The 17,941-nt window shown below is 41.5% G+C and overlaps 1 protein-coding gene across 2 annotated transcripts; it reads right to left on the reverse strand.

The window, feature by feature from the left end:
* Positions 1-3,243: 3,243 nt before the first annotated feature.
* On the reverse strand, positions 3,244-15,338 carry cacng7b (calcium channel, voltage-dependent, gamma subunit 7b). 2 transcript variants are annotated; one of them, XM_044034934.1, is made up of 6 exons: positions 15,198-15,338; positions 10,280-10,475; positions 9,941-10,027; positions 8,828-8,968; positions 6,617-6,762; positions 3,244-5,030 (listed from the first exon to the last, which is right to left on the reverse strand). In XM_044034934.1, the coding sequence occupies exons 2-6, from the start codon at positions 10,473-10,475 to the stop codon at positions 4,581-4,583; spliced, it is 1,020 nt and encodes a 339-aa protein (XP_043890869.1). In that variant the 5' UTR covers positions 15,198-15,338; the 3' UTR covers positions 3,244-4,580. The 2 variants fall into 2 exon arrangements, with proteins under 2 accessions (XP_043890869.1, XP_043890868.1); XM_044034933.1 differs by lacking the exon at positions 15,198-15,338 and adding an exon at positions 14,344-15,175.
* Positions 15,339-17,941: the final 2,603 nt, after the last annotated feature.

Below are 17,941 nucleotides of genomic sequence, written 5' to 3' on the forward strand. Positions count from 1 at the left end.
AAATAATAGTTTCATCTCAGTTGTTTACACCAGCAGTCATGTGGACAGACACACACACACACACACACACACACACGCACATGTCCCTTCATTTGGACAACCTGAGCAAAACATTACACCTAAACTTAGCATAACCAGTTAATGCCAAACCATAACCTTAACATAACCACAATTCAAATCTTAGCTCTAACCAGTTTCTCAGAAATGAGGTTCTGCCGCATTAGGACCAGGTTTTGGTCTCCATGAGGACTACCGGTCCTGACAAGGTCAGAGTATATACACACAGACACATAATGACACACAGACATAGAGCTCATGCTTTATATTTTTATTGACCTGTGGATGATGTTTGACCTCCTCATGTAACATCTCTCTATCACACACACACACACACACACACACACACAGGAAGAGAGAAGGAATTAGAAAATGATGTTGTTGCCATTTAAAAGAAGCGGTGACATAGTATTAGTATAATATATATGAACCTGGAGGTTGTAAAATTGTCTTTTCAGTGAATTAACCCTCATTTGAGTCCATAAACGACTGGAATATTTCAAACCAAATGTCATCTAGATTATTAACATTAATACTTCTTGGAGAGAGTTAGACAGGCCAAAGCAAGTTTTTTGGAAATATCTAAATTTGACAGCAGAGGCTGTATAAAAATAAAGTATAAAGACCTTTATCACTCCAGACCTTAACAAGACAAGAAATGTCACCTGGCCTGGTAGAGTTTTACAGTAATCAGCTCACCTACTGATTTGATTTGAAAAGCTTGTACTTGCATTCCATCCTTTATTGTTTTGGTTATAAAGAGGGTTTGATTGTTCATTCATTCATTCATTCATTCATTCATTCATTCATCACCGCTTTATCTTGGACAGGTCACCAGTCCATCACAGGGCCAACACACAGAGACTCTTACACCTGCGGTCAGTGTGTCCAAACTGGAGAACCTGGAGAAAATACACACACACACACACACCATGGGTTTGATTGATGGACATTTTTGAAACCCTGTGATCCACAGTGATATCAGTTGTTTGTACAAATCAACAAACATAAGAATCCTTTACATTGTCGTTTAAAGGTTTAACATAATTTATGTTCTGTTCCGTCACCAACCACAGAGCGGCTTGTTTTGTACACAACATGGCCGCTCCTTTAAAGCAATCTCATTTTGACCTTGACCAAAAATAAAATAAAAACAACAACAAAACTAACAAAAACCCATATAATGTATAAATACAAATTGAATAGATATAATTCACTGTAACATTGTAATACTGTGTGGTACTTCCCAGGTTGTTTTGATTGAGAATATTTTGAACCTTCATGAATATGCAAACAAATGCAGTCATGCACAAACTACATACACTCATAAAAACTGTGATCAATGTTCGCCCTCTGGCTGTCGAGGCTTACCGTGACTGAAGAGGAAGTCTGGTTCAAACCCACTGGTCCACTCACACACAACCAGTACATTTCCATGCGTGGCCACCATGACCATGTATTATAACAATTTACAACTAAAACTAGCCTCCAAATGATTTGTGGCAATCCTACCGTCATACGCAAACATGTTTACAGCAAAACTCCAGATTTGAAAAGAGAAATCTGAACCACATCCCAACAAAAATGAGGTCACAGACGTGTCGAAACTTAAAAGTTTAATTATTTCATATCAGAGGAACGTGAGAAAAAGTGAGTGACAGATGTCAACACTTTAAAAAGCAGTGATTTTTTTTACAACTTCTGCTGAATCATGAAACCTAACCCTCCCCAATTTCACGGCGCCAAAGCACTAAAAAGCAATTGTTTCCCTCCATTATTTTTTCTTTACAAAGATGTTTATGTGCACGAAAACAAGGCTTTCTCCAGAATCAAGCACAGCTACACCCTTTTATATAATCGCATAGAGGCAAAGAAAAAGGCTCGGGGGCTGAGAGGGAAAAACAAAGAGGTACAGAGATGAAAAAAACAACAAAAAAATGCTGCAGTTAAACAGGCACCAACATAAAAAAGCTCAGTTATGTATATGAGAACAAATCAGAAAAAGGGCAGAAATGCAGCTAAGTGTCCACAGTCACAAAGGTCAACAGTAGTCTAAAGGTTAGGGGTGGAATTTTAACCTGAAGGTCAAGAAAGGGAAATACTTGTATTTGTTTTTACAGCTACGGCTGATGTGTCCTTGAGCAAGGCACTTAACCCCCTAACTGCAACAAAAGCAGACGTCTAGTTACACTGGACTCCACTTCAGTAAGGATGTGTGCAATGGCATATATGCAACAAAGCGTGAAAAAACAAACAAACAAAACAAGAAATTAAGATGATATTTCAGAGGGCGTACGTCACATTTCCCTCTTTCCATCCCATACAGCATCCGTGTGTTTCCCTCTCTGGAGCATCACAGTGATAATGAAAACCAGCCATTACACAATGACACTGTGGTTTAATTCTCATTACAGAGATTTTTTTCTTTTTTACACATGATGTGCCTTAAAAACAAAATATAAATACTCTAAATTAAAATACCACTGGTTTGACATGCAGGTCCGTCTTTACAAGAGTTCAATTGATCTGTACAGAGTATGAGCAGCACGAAATCTACAGCATTTAAGAGCTCTTTGGCTGAAGCGTTGGGGATTTATAACATCATGCTAAAGGCTGCTACCTTGTGGCGTTTGAGGGAATTGCTACAATACAAAACAATACATGGAAGAGCCACTTTGTCAATTCATAAAAATAACAGCAGATTCTGTACAATTATAATAGAGTCACTGAATTTACTTTAGGCTATAATTATATTTATGAGCAGAACACAATAAAATGATGATAAAAGGACATTTTCAGTTCTTCATCTGCAGATTACAGATTGCACTATAAAGATGGCTACCAGTATCTAACATTGTGGTGTGCATTTAAATATTTATGAAGTGTTTTATAGTGGAGCATGTGTGAACAACAAAACAACAACAAGTCAGCCCTTGATGAATATCACCAGTAGCTGTCGTTTAACACATTTATATCAAAGCGTACTTTTCCAGCGTATTTCCTCCTAAATTCACGGCGTGACGCAAACTCACAAATCACCAGCAAATATGTCAGAATAAACGAGTCACCACCTGTTTGTTGAAGTGATGTCAAAAGTAAGAGGACCTGCATTTCACAAACAGTGGTATTGTAAGTGCAAATTTCACTTCTACCTCCGGAAACACAAAGTGTGAGAACATTTTTGAACCACCATGTTACACACACACACACACACACATTCAAAGCCACAATTATTGATAACAGCGTCAGAAATGAACCAGACCCAAGGCTGGTCCAGAGTCAGTGCAGGACAATGGCCAGTGGAGGGCAGCAGACTGCTGTATCAGTGTCCAGCGCGTCCTTCTTCAGTCCAGCATGGATGGCGTCTCTGGCAGAGTGTCTGTTATTGGTTTGTCGTGTGCTGAGCAGAATGAGTCACATACTATCCTGATGTGACTTGTGCCAAAGCTTCATACATAACTAATGTAAGCTCTATGGAAGTCCTTGTGTGCAGTTTTATGTACAAGAAGGTAAAAAAAACCACACACACACATTATATATTAAACAAATACGTAAAACATAAAGTTGATTTGTCCTGGTGATATTTCAGAATATCTTCCACCTCTTAAAAACGTCCGCGTACAGTGTGTTCTCATTTCAGAATCACTCTTCTAATACATATAATATTGTAGTAGTAGTACTTTAAACTGGACTGATGATGTAAGAGATTCAGAGAAAAAGAAAAGAGCATACGCTGCAGAATTCATGAAAGCTTGCAAGTTATGAATGGATTTTAATTTAAAGAGTGTTTAAGAAAAGTGTAGGTCACACTAAATACTTTACTGTAAAAGCAGTTTTTATCTGACACAATTGTTATTGGTTTAAAACGACATACTGTATTTTCTGTGTTCAGAAATAATTATACTGTCTGATCATCGTAGCATTGAAACTAAAACAACAAATCTAATGTTGGCCTAAGACCTTTGCACATTACTGTACTTTATCACATTTACCTCTTTAGAAAAAGGTACATATTTCATTTATTTCTTTTTTTTGAATATATTTTTTTTTTACGTATAAAACTATGTGCATCCTCTGTCTCGGTGATCAGTGTTCTACATTGTACATTTCCAAGTGCACACACATTTCCCGCAGTGTTGCAGCAGTGTGTATTATCCTGCAGCTCCTCGCTCTCTCCCTGCCTCGCTCTGCTTCACCCTGTATCTTCTCTGTCACTCAAACTAACCTCTAAAGTCTTCTCAGGACATTTTTTGCCTCTTTCCTTTAGGACAAAAGTGAATTTCTCAGTTTCTTTCCCCGATGTTCATATTTTTGTGTTTCTCTATGTCTACTGCAGTTTCTGTATAATCCATGTGATGTATAAAAATCATCCGTTTCAACCATTTTTTTTGTTTTAAAACTCTCGCTCTATTTCTTCTTACATAATCTGCAATCCATGCTCAGTATAATAGTCTCATCCACATCTAAATGTACAGTATACGTGATTATGAAGAGTGAGTGTTTCTCCTTACCTCCACAACCTCCTAACAGGGAGAGGCGTTCATTTGCATGTGTGCATGATAGTGAGGAGGAGGTACAGGTGACGGGGGCCTGGGGAAAGCTTGGCCTTGGGGATGTGAGGGGTGCGACCTGGGCAGGGTGTGTGTGGAGGGGTAACCCACAGACTGAGGGGGCATTGGATAGCTGCCTGCAGAGGAGGAACCAGAGGGCGGGCTCCCGTGGCCTCCCGGTTGAAGGCTGATTTTGGTCGGAGCTGGCGGCGCCTGGTTGAGCTGGATGGAGATGTCACTGGAGGCCTCAGAGGTGCTGCGGCCTCGCTTTGGCGGGGGCCAGGTGGATTCTGGGTGGAGGAACTGGCCGCTGTAGTCACTGCTGTCAGACAGGCGGGGGTGGTAGAGAGCAGGGTGGGGGCGGTACATCTCCTCCTCGGCATAACGCTTCATGAACAGATAGACTGACATCACCCCGGCCCCCTGAGACAGCGAGTGAGAAAAAGAAATCAGTGAGAGATGAGGAGAGAGAAGAGGCGACAAGGAGAGACAAATGTAGAAACATTAAATCAAGAGTCAATAAGTCTTCGAAGACATGAAGAGCTGGGGAAATTTGAGTAAAAATGACCAAATGAAAAAAGGATGTACAGGGTGTAACGACTGCACGCAAGCACAGATGTATTTCCAGCCACTAAGGGCCTCTCTCTCAATCAAAATAATAACAATAAATCCAGTTTGATGACGTTGGTGAGGCAGCAGAGGATCATGGGAATTGAATGGTTGTGAGATTACCCATAAGAATCTAAACTCGTATGTGAAGCCTTGAAATTGGTGATTTGACCAGCGCCATGTTGATGGAGACTGTCCTCCAACGAAAAATGAACTACGCAGCGTCATCTGCAGGAATTACGACCCATAGGTGCGTCTTTAAAATAGGCGCCCCCTAGTGGTAATAAATAAATAACAATCTGGTAGCTTGGATGTAATGTCAAAATTTCTTTTAATGCCGTCGTCTGTAACTTCCTCCCTAGTCCTGTCTTTTTTAGCCCTAACTCTAACCTCACAACCTAAAATCGTACCTAAGGGTCGTATTCAGGGGTCGACCAAATGACCCAGTTATGTTTCAGTTGGAGGACTTGCTGTAAATGCGAACATAATTTACATCCATACATACATGGATATCATGTTCTATTGTAGATGACCTGTAACTAGAAATGCAGACCCTACACTTGTTTGGAAAGTGTTTGTTTGATTTTATAAATGAAGTGAGAATGATTTTCAGTCAAAGTTCTTTTTTTTAACCTGCTGAGTCTCCCCCTTGTGGCTAATCAGTATATTCTTACTTCCTGGTTGTGATCAAAGTGACAAATACTCACAATGTAAAGACAACACACTGGCTAAATTATTTCCTTCCCTCCATTTCATACACACATTGGTAAAGCCGATAATGACAATAAAAGGCGACCAAAATAAAGTGTCTGTTACCTTTAAAAGTAAGATTTGTATGGATTTATAGTGTTAGAGGTACTTTGGCTTATGTAACAAAATGTAGAATACTCTCTCTGATTGTGTTTGGATAATATAATGCTGAGAAGCTACATATTATATCTGTAAAGGTTTAAAACAAAAGGCAAAGGCAGGAATCACATTTAGAACAATTGTGGAAGGAGGACAGAGGGAGGGAGGAGGTGAGTTCATGTTTGTGTCCACTGCACCACATGAGGAGCAGCAACACCGGTGATAATGGGGAAGAGGCAGAAGGAGGCGAGGAGATGAGCAGAGTATTCGCATGAAACGACATCATGCGCGGATGCACATGTGAGGACCCCGACAGACAGACACTAAAAACCCTGCAGTTTTGCATCATAACCGTTGATTCCTCACATCTAACCAGGTTACCTGCCTGCACACTCAGCAGGCTGAACTGCAGGGAAAATCTACCATGAAAATTCACCATTGCCATGTCGTCATGAAAGTATATCCCCTGTGTGTGTCTGTGTGTGTGTGTGTGTGTGTGTAGCAAATGTGGGAAAAACAGCCACACATGTCCTTACACAGCCCTGACTGACCTCTTTGAGTAAGAAGGAAGAGGCAGCAAAGGCGAAGGACCAGCCGTAGTAGTAGTTGAAGAAGTGCTCCGGCTCCCTGGGCCGATTCATCACCTCATCATTAATACTGGAGATGTAGAGCACCAGACCCACCACCAGACTCAGGCCTGCACGAAGCACATCAACACAGGCACAGATTGAAGAGAGAGTGAGGAGGCTGTTATACAGCACTTCAGTCAACTTCACCGGCGTGGAGAGTATTTAAGAGAGAGATGGGATATAAAACACTTTATTTTATATATGAAGAAAATGCTTTAGTAGGTGCTACACTGCACAACAGTAGAGAACACAATTTCTTTTCTCTGAAAAGAGTTCCATCTCCACATATTTCAGAACACATGCGGGTCAAAGCAATATAATATACTTGACAAAGTTTCAAAATAACACGCTGCAGCGCGCGTCGTAAATGTCAGCATGTGTGTAATCGCAGAAAATCTAAATTGGCTTTTCACCCAGAAGCAACACATACAACATTAAAATCTCCCTCTTTCTACCAGGAACACTCACATGCTCTCTGCGCTGCCTTATGAATGTTACATGCACGAGATCCAGCACATGGCCGATGTCAAAGAATCAATATTCAAAGAAAGCTGCATGCTATAAGCAGCAAATGTAAGTATTTTTAGCTTTATGCTTGAATATTTAAGTGCGCCTGCTGTCATGTCCTTTAAATTAACTGACAGTTTAACATCAGGCGAGAACGGCAAATGCAGAAACCATGCTGCTGTCAGTCCTGCACAGGACGACACGCATGTGCAAGTATTTGCAAAAGCATATGATGGAAATTTAAGAGAAAGGGGGAGAATACATATAAAATAAATGACGCATCGCCCAAAAAAGTGCATAAGCAAGATGTGTGTGGCGCGTTTGTAAGAAGAAGAGATAAACAGAAAGACACCAGCCTCAAACCAAGACACAACATCTGTGGCTTCATGCTGATTCTCTCAATTCTGTAACGTTAACCAGAACACAAGGACTCACAACTACAATATTTATCAGACCACTGTGGTGCCAGCAGAATAGATACATTCACCACAGAGTCCATAAACACAGTGAATAGTGGAAGGAAACGCCGTGACAGGGAGAAAGCATCGAGAACAAGCGAAGAAAACAAGCAGGGGGTGGTGGTGGTGGTGGTGGTGGGGGTATTATCAAAATACTTCATAAAGTGAACTGCTGCGACACTTCCAGCAGAGGTTATAAACATTACATAAGCTCCATTACATAACATTTTTACTCATTATTCTCCTGCAGCCGTTATCAGCAAGTCACTGCTGTGGCAAATCAGAGCTGTGGAGTCATGAAGCTCCTCTGAGCGCTGCTGCTGCTGCTGCTGCTGCTGCTGCTGCTGCTGCTGCTGCTGCTGAAGCTGCTGCTGCTGCTGCTGCTAATATGTCTAATAAGTGAAACATACTTCACAGAACATGAGGTCCAGTTTAGCTTTACTCTTCACACAGAGCACCAGAGATGGGAGCATTACAGCCACCTGCTGTTCAAGCATGGTCATTACATTCATCCTAAAATCAAGGAATAAACCTGTTCCTATTGCTTAAAGGTCATTTTCTTTTTTACATGTACTGGTTCATTTCATTTCAGAGTAGGACTCACTCCTTTTCTTTTTCAGGCTCAGGGAGGCGGAGTCATCTTGAGGTGATGAGCTCCACCTGGATCCATGTAGAATAAAAACCCTGTCTTTCACCACCAGCTCGCACACAACATCCGCGTGGGCCTCGGCGTGGCTGTTATGTGTTTAGTTTTGCTTTATGCATCCATGCACTCACACATCCACACATGCCGCCACTGACTGATGACGGACACTGATTATGTTCTTATTTTGTAAATAAACTTTGTTAGTTTTTGCACTAGACGTCGTCTTCTCATCCATGACTTTGTCGCAGCCTAAGAGCCGGGCTGTAACAAATAGTTAATCAATTGTTGATCAATTAGTCGTCAACTATTTTGATCATCAACTAATCTGGGTTGAGTGTTTTTCACATAAAATCAAAATGTTTTGTAACGAACAAACTAACAAGAAAACGCTGCAGGTGTCCGTGTTGTCCACATGTGACATGGGACACACATGGGACACACATGGGACACGCCGGCCAGCCTGTGGTGATCCGTCATGGAGTCAGCGAGTGGTGACAGCGGGACATGACTAATGAGTCCCACCTGAGAGGATGAAGAAGATGCCGGACACAAAGGCCAGGATGGTGCGCTGAGGCTGGATGTGTCCGATGTTACTGATGACAAAGGCCGTGAAGACAAAGAGCAGCGACACCATCGGGAAGGGTGTGGCTGTACGCACCATTTCTGTGGGGACAGAAAGGTCACAGCGTTACTCAGAGCGGATGGAATGTGTCCTATAAACAAACTGCAGGGAAGGTGAATGATGATGACTGAGGGCATTCATAATTATAATCTACTCATAACACATTTTTGCAATTAACCCTCAGATACAGGGCTATGGCATTGCTATTGCTCTCATTTTATTTGACTGCTATTTATCAAATTAAATGTTTCTTTCATGTTTTTTTAAGAGAAACTGGATTTTGTTTCTGCATAATGAAAAACGACAATAACAAAGTCTTTGATCGTGCACAGTATTTCATTTGTTTTCCCTCAGCATAAAACCAAGTGTTCTCTAACTCATTTAAAGTATAGAATATAAACATGATTATAAAATGCAATGTCACTGTCAGGCAATGTAAACAAACGTCTATGTTTTCAGCTTTCATTCTTTTTTTTCTTCAATATTTTATTGTAATTAAAAAGCCGTGTCATTTTTCAAGACCGTGTCATACCAATGTGAAATCAGATATATTTAAGATATACGTAATATTTACACATCTAAATTAACCGTTTTAAAGTGATGGTGGAAGGTCCAGGCTTTTCTATCTCACATGTAATGATCTCAGGGAAACTGAAACAAAACCACATTGTAAATACAATGACATGTTCTTATTCTTAATATCTATGCTCCTACATGTTTAAAATGTGGATGATGAAGATGATATAAAACAGAGAAAAGCAGCATCTCCTGCCACTAGAAAAGCCGCCTGCATAACTCAACATGGGATTTTAGCATTATTTAAAAAGGAAACGACTGGAGACCTGATGAGGTATGCAAAGTTTAAAATTCATTTTCTGTTGCTCATCAATCAAAGCAAAGTTGCAGCTTTCCTCTAAAATAACTCCCATACTCTGGTGTCCATAATCAATCAGCAGGGCGATTCTGCAGCGGATGATGTGTGATATCCTCGGGTTGATGGAGGATTTACTCACTGAGGATGTTTGCTGTGTTTTCAGTGGTGATCTCTGTGTCGGGTTCGGCGAAATACTCCGATGCAACACATCTGCCATTTTCTGACCCTGTGAGGAAACACACGCGCAGAAATGTCACTTAGCGTCAGTGATGCATGAAGAGAAAAAAAAAAAAAACAAAGAAACATGGAGGTCTCTGCAGTCCTTCTCACAGGTAACAATAACATATTGTGACAACTATGATTCCACGCTATAGTTCCGATCTACTCTGCTGCTCCACTCTACTTCTTTGTCTCCTCCATACAGAATATTTACACATCCTGTCTTTTAATATTTGAATTGTCAAATGTTTATTCCTACCAGCCACAAAGCAAACTCTCCAGAGGCCTGAATGCAGCGCCATCTTCACCTCCATGCTCTGGTTCTGCTGGAGGATGATGCCCTCCACCATGATCAGCCAGTAGTCTGTGGACACGGCCACCCCCACCAAGAGAAGCCCACAGGCTCCAAACACTGTGGACAGGATGGTCAACGCGCGGCTGCTGCACGAACTCATCTGCAGGGCAAATCGAGGCAGCCAGAGGGGGTTAGAGGAAGAGAGGTGAAGTGCACATGCAATCTGCAGAGATTCACATTAAGGTTTAAGTTTGGAAGAGGTCGCGGAGGGGAGGTCATCGTGTGCAGCAAATCACTGACAGAGATGTGTGATGTACACTCATGCAAACAGCTACTGGCTGTTTCTGTCTTGTCTCATTATTTGCCAAAGAGGAGTTAATGACACGTCCACCAACAGCCAATCCTGTGAAAGGTCAGAGAGGAGCCAGTGCAACAGATGATGACTTCATGGTAAACCACTGAAGTTATAAGCAAAGAATAAAAAAAACAAAAAAATGAAGACACATTAATACACATACACACACATACAGAGAGAGAGGGAGAGAGAGAGAGAGAGAGAGAGCAGGAGGGGAAGGAGAGGTCGTTTATGACTCACACACACGGTCTTTCTGTGACTTAGTTCTGGTTGACTGAGAAAGACTTCACTGCAGATCTTTTGAGCATGTTGTCTATATGAATTTGTGAGTCTCCCTCTCTCTACATATATATATATACATACATGTATATATACACATGAATATGTGTAATATTCATTCATGTGTTTCACTGGTTGAGAGAACAAACGTTTGGCTCAAAAGCCTCAGTTTGAGGATATGTTAGCCAGTACTCACACCTTTAAAAAGGCCTTTTCGGGGGGTTAAGACTTGCTTTAGTGTATGGGTTGGAAGAAGGTAAAGGTTAGGGTAAGTGTAGATGAGATGAAGGATGAGTAAACTCAATTATCAGCGTCCGTGGAGTGGATATCTGAAAAAGGACAAAGTAAAGTCCAATGCAGTCTGCTCACTGTACGTATCCAGTAAAAGCCAACGTGCACGACCATTGTTATGTGACTGGGAGGTGAACGAGAGCTGCACTTGTCTGTCACACTGTTGGAGGATTGTGGTTTTATACTTTATTTGTTTATGAGGGTAAAAATACTGTGTTTGACTGATAGTGGTATCAGTAGATACTCAAGATTGCATTATTGCATCAGTGTCAGGCAGAAAAAAGGTTAAGGGAACGAGGGACTATATAATGTCTATGATGGTCCTCATAACTATATAAAAACGTGTGTGTGTGTGTGTGATTGTTTAGCCTGTAGTCTCTGCTTAATTTGCACTTTTGTTGACAAATGACTTGTCAGATAAGTAAAGGGGGGGAGTAAATGAATCCCAGAGTGGCACTGGTATTTACTGTAATCACCCTCATTTGGTTGAGTTATACAGAGCATCATGTGTTACAGTGGGGGATCACTAATGTAACGTAACTGATCTGTTGTTTTACCTCATTTTTCCCCCACTTATTTTCATCTTTATGTGAATTTGATGGCTCTCCCGTGCGCCGTCTTGTGCTTTTTAGTTAATATTGTGTATAACCTCGTGTTTTTCACCATGTTTCATGTCAATATTTGTACATGTGCCATAGATTTATAGTCACTACACAATATAAAAGTATAGCACCTAATGGCTTGATGGCATCTGTCAGTGGCTGCAGATCTCTTTTTCATTATATGCGCGCTGTGACTTTCACATTGTATCTTATAGATGTTGCACGTCCATCCATTGAGTACATTAAAGTCACTTGAAATTGAATGGAACATGGATGAATACAGTTATGTCCACGGGAAAATGATGATAAATGCGCCAACTTAGCAACAAATACATATACACTTGTTTAATACGCAGTCATTCAAAACTATCACAGTAGAAGCACAATATATAACAAGGAAATGATTCAGCCTGAACTGTAAGAGGCAGCATAGTCTGACACACACCAGATAAATCATATTTGTTAAGTTTGGTCCAATCAGGGCTTTCAGAGGCAGAAAGAAGATGGAGTAAAGTATGAGCTGTGTCTAATAGATGTGAGTGGAAACAACTGTGTAAAATCACATTAGCCACATTTTAAGAAAGTTACACATCACAGACACGTAACCGTTGTTGTGGAATTTTACTAATGAACTAACTCATCGGGCATAACTACTGCAGTCTTTTGTGCCCGTTTGTTGTCAATCAACTTCAATGACTTGATGTTCTATGAAGAGTTTATGCGACAATTAATCATTGGATCTTGTGTAGGTAAAATGTCATGCAGGTGTGATAAGTTCTGTTAACGCATGAATTCCTTCATTTCACACCAGTTCCATCAATATTTATTCTTTTCATCGTCTCTAATTTCAGCGGCTTCAACTCGCTCGGCAGCGAGCCCAACGACTGCTGTGGCTGCTGCCGCCGTAACTCGGGAGTGTTGGTCGAGAAGGGAAGACAGAAGTTATCGAGTTTGAGCTCGTGTGACACATAACCAAAGACACAGGAGGGGACAGAAGAGATGACCAGTGAGCAGAGGGCAGTGGCATTCTGGGATAAATAATCACACCTTCCAGCAGTTGGAACATGTGCCAAAGTGGTCAGGGATAAGTGTGAAATCAATTGCAGTTGCAACACTGCAAAAATGAGTGGCTCCTCTGAACTGGTTCAGCACCACGGACAGCTCCCTCATCTCTTACCCATGCTGCTGCTTTACTGTCAAGGAAAACCAAGTTCACCTCCATTCTAACCATGTTTTGGAACAATAACAATAATAAGGATAATAATGATAATAATAGCAATCCTCCACAGAGGCATTGCAGCTTTTGTAAAAATGGCATTTGGAGTGACTTGTGAGTGAAAAAGAATACCAGGTTCCCTGTTAGATTTGTGATAACATTCCTATTTTAGTGCTGTGAGATAGAGGCCCCTCAGCTCCCTCACCCAGAAAGTAATGAGCCAATTCAATTGGTTAGATAGGAGCCACCAGAGGGACAACGGTTTAATTCTCTCCACAGACTGACATCACCTCGCACTCTTCCAGGACGGAGAGACACCAGAAGAAATAGGGAGTGACGGTCAAGAGGAGAGGATGTGGAGGAAACATCCAAACACACACACACACACACACACACGGCAGCAGAAAGACGACAGAGACAGAGGAGGATGAATGGGTGAAGTGTTTGGCAAAGGAAGCAGCGTGAACACATGGAGCAGATTCTACACAGAGAAGAGAAAAGACCTTGGCCCAAAAAATAGAAAAGAGAGTACCCATAACAACATGGACGCGCACCACGGGGACGCGCACTCACTTGCGCTAAACTAACCCAACCTCCACTATGCAGCGTCTCAGGATCTGAGAAAATTAAGGAACTGTGACTCCAGAACTAACCGAAAAAGAGAAATCGTGACTCAGTGGGTGGGTTTTTGCCCACATTACACGCATACACACACACACACACACACACACGGTCTAATTAAAGTGGCAGCTTTTTCACGGAGCAAAGGAGACGCATGAACATCCTCACTGTTCCCTGTTAGTGTCATGTATGTAAATAGGAGTGAATGAATGAAACAGTGATGTGCTTATCGGATTAGTTAGGACAACCCCCCACCCTCTTCTTTCACCCCCGCTGTCACTCACTCACTCACGCGCGCACGCACACACACACACACACACACGCGGAGTTTGGAGACGATAAACAGAACAGGGAACATGTGAACGACTCACACAGAGAATTTAGATGGAATTCAAATCGCCTGTGTACATGTATGTGAGGGGCGAGCTGGGTTTTCTGTCTCCCTCTCTCCCTCTCTCTCCCCCTCTCTCTCTAGGTGCGCACTGGTCTTTACGCAAACACGACACGAGGACACGTTTCGAATCCTGCTCGTTTTTACTCAGCTGTCATCACAAACACAGACATTTACAGCGACTACATCAGACTGAAAGGCGTCGCTGCATTTATGGCAAATAAAACACACACACACACAGAGAAGGAGATACTGTAAGAGAAAAACACTCACCCTGCCACGAGAGTCGTGCGCACACGGCAGTAGACGAAGAAACCTCACACTAGGGAGGCTTGGTAGATTTTTGGGCTTTCTCTCTGTTCCTCCCACCCTATACCTCTCTCTCTTTCTCTCTCCCTCTCTCTCTCCCTCTCGCCCCCTCCTGTGTGTTTACCTTTAAGCCCCCTTACCCATCCTCTAAATCCCTCACTCTCTCTATCACTCTTTATGTCCCAGGCACTGCGGTGGATCTGATCAGCGAGCTACTTTGGCTACAACAGAGACTTACTGTAGCAGGAGCACACACACACACACACACACACACAGAGAGAGAGAGAGGGTGTGTGTGCTTGTGTGTGTGTGTGTGTGTGTAGTTCCCTCCCCTTTTACCAACCTGTACTTGTTTTATTGGGTTTATTACCATTTTTTATTGTGTCAAACTTTATTTGTTAGATGTATTCAATTCAATTGAAAATAATCAAATCTAATCAAATCTAAAAGAGCAAGCCTTTCTGCAATCTGCAAACAATCACTCAACGAAGAAATTGACAATTCATAAAGTATTCATCCACACACAAATCTGACATTTACAAGCACTAACAGGACAGGAACAAATAGACTGTAGAACAGATGTCACATTAAAAGATGGATGAGGATAAAGTTAAATTCACAAAGTAAACTGACGGTTACTGTCCACTGTCTTTCTGAGGACATGTTCAGCATAAAGCTGCAGGAGACATCTCTGTGTTTGCCAAGTCATCTCTGAGCTAAGATTAACAGCTCGTCACTTGCCATTATATTAAGTAGAACTACACACAAAAATACAGATAAAACTGGAATGTATGTTTCAAACTTGAGAGCAAACCTACTGATTTATGGCGCTTATTATCCTCTACACTCTCCTTATTGTCCTCTACAGAAGCTGTAGATCATCCAAAAGACTGGTCAAACACTTTCATTTAACCCAGCATTAAATACAGTTGAACTGCAATAAAATATCACAGCTTAATGACCTCCCCGCTGCCTCTTATCTGTCTCTCCTCCTCTTCCTCTTCGTGTCCCCTCCTTCTTTGTCTCCTGTGGTTCGTGTCCCTTGCTCTATTTTTAGCCGGCTGGTGGAGGAATCCTATATTTTTAGTAACGGTATCAATAGTCTTCAGCACACTCTGACCTCGGGGCATGAGTGTGTGTGTGTGTGTGTGTGTTGGGGGGGGGGATTGAAATAGTAGAGGGATGGAGAGAGAGGAAGAGGAAGCAGCAGTGAAGAAGAGCGATGAAATCATGCCAAGGTGACAGTGAGTGATGGTTTGCACACATTCCTCCAACCAGCGCTGGAGGTTCCCTTACAGAAAGGCACATACTGTCAAGGATAAAGTGAAGGTTGTTACAGAGTCTGAAATGAGGCAGTTGACAGTCAATGTCAGCAACGTCAGCATTTGCTACAGGAACTTAATCTGCTCCACAAAAAAAAAAACATTTGGTAACACGACTCAACACGAACCTCATTATAACATAATGTTGTGATTCAAAAGACAAACGAACATGGGGATATATATCCTCTCCAGAGGCGGAGATGAAGTTAAAAACACTGTAAACGATGTTCCAGAACTACGTGAAATGACTATATGTGTGGCTTTGAGTGATAGGGTCACACGGTTGGTGCAGCGGTCAGAACAAGGGCCTTTCTGTATGGACGTTGCATTCATTCCACAGTCCAAAAACATGCAATATGGGGATTAGGCAAATTGGACACTCTGAATTAACCGTGAGTGTGAGAGTGGAGGGTTTGTTTGTCTCTATATGTGTCCCTGTGATGGACTCCACTCACGTGGAGGATAAAGCAGTAGAAGATGGTTGGATGGATATTATATAGTTATAGTTAAATACAGTGTTTAAACAGATAGATATGGCTAAATCACAGTAATGTATGCCATAATCACAGTAAAATACAGGAAAACAACTGGGAAGCTCCAGCAAATGGATGTCAATGTAGTGTCATTTAAAATAAACACACTAAGTAATGTGCTGTGATGGTTTATATACATACATATACATATGTATATGTATGTATATGAAATGATAGGTCTTACTGTATTTACCCTCCTCTGTATCCCTCTCTCTTTGTCACTGTCTTGTTCAACATTAATGGACAACGTTTACTTTGGGTGTAAAAACAGATCATTGATGAAACGCAACAAGACAGGACAGCGCTCGTATCAACAAACAACAGCGCGGGGGGGGGAGGGGGGCTGTCAAAGAGCTCGTCGCAAGAGGGTGAAACATTTGCAGTGTCGCAGTACAGAGACAAACTGAGAGCAAAAGAGAGATGAAGGGCAGATAAAAAAGAGGAGAGGGAGGTACAGAGGGAGACTGTAAGTTGATGAGATATTAAAGTGAAGGTCAACTTGTTATAACTCACATCTCTTTGGGGATATTAGTCCCATCATCATGCTGGAGAGGTGGAGGGCAGACGAGAGAGAGAGGGAGAGAAGCGCGGCGACGCCTGATAGGTGATTTTGCTGCTTCGACAACTCCAGCACCTCAGTAAATAGAGGGGTCAGCATCTTCTGTTTGTGTGTGTGTTCTGGTATTTGTTACCTCTTTAGGACGTTTTCTGGTACAAACACTGACCTTGTCAGGACCAGTAGTCCTCATGGAGAACAAAACCTGGTCCTAATGAGGCCCAGCCTCATTTCTGAGGAGCTGCTTGAGTTTAGGCATTAACTAGTATTGATTTGGGTTGTAGGGACAACACTTTGTCTATAGGATAGGATAGCTGTGTGTGTATGTGTTTGTTTTCTCAGCATCTCACACACACACACACACACACACACACACACACACACACACACACACACACACACACAGACAGACATTTACAGAATGAATCAGTTCACTGTTCTTGTTTCTTTTGTTTATTTTTTTTTCCCCCACTCACTTTATTGCTATTTCTTCCAGCGCATGACAAACTGACAAATATATAAATTACATATTGCTTTAACTATTGTGGATTGTGTTTCTATTGCATATGAAGATTTGTGAAAACTGAACTAAACTATGGCAAAGAGAGTAACCGCTCACACAATCATCAACCAAAAAACCAAAACAACTGATATTTTCCCCCTCCTTCTAATGAGAAATGACAAAAATGATCATTATGCTTCAACAGAATGCAAACACATAAAATAAAAAGCCACATTAAGGGAAATCCTGCAGATTTCTGTGTGAAATGAAGAGCTGGTTTGGGAGATAAGAGCTCTCAAATGGGAATATTAAGCTGAATGTTTGTCGCCACCTGTCCTGCTCAGATAGTGTTTAATGGCAGCGCTGCTATTATTTTTCCATGTATTGAACAGTCCCAGCGAGACTCACTTTTAATTACGACCTAATCAATGCAGTGAGTATGTCATTACACAGCAAAAAGCTTTATGGTATACACTACTAAAGTAATAAAGTATGTGTTCATATCTGAGTAACTGACAATCCTCTCTTCTTTAACTGCAGGGGATTTAGATTAGGATTTAGATTAGGGCATTTAATCTAAATCTAAATCTGCACACAAACATTTGCAGTGCAGAAATGGGACATTAAAAAAACAGATGCAGATACTGTT

Source organism: Solea senegalensis, linkage group LG9, assembly GCF_019176455.1.
Source record: "Solea senegalensis isolate Sse05_10M linkage group LG9, IFAPA_SoseM_1, whole genome shotgun sequence".
Classification (NCBI taxonomy): domain Eukaryota; kingdom Metazoa; phylum Chordata; class Actinopteri; order Pleuronectiformes; family Soleidae; genus Solea; species Solea senegalensis.

Coding starts and splice junctions, on each gene's coding strand:
- cacng7b (XM_044034934.1), bottom strand. CDS start 10,475: ATGAGTTCGTGCAGCAGCCGCGCGTTGACCATCCTGTCCACAGTGTTT. Junction 8,969..9,940: donor AAACACAGCAAACATCCTCA/GTGAGTAAATCC, acceptor CTGTCCCCACAG/AAATGGTGCGTACAGCCACA. Junction 5,031..6,616: donor CTTCCTTCTTACTCAAAGAG/GTCAGTCAGGGC, acceptor TCGCTGTCTCAG/GGGGCCGGGGTGATGTCAGT.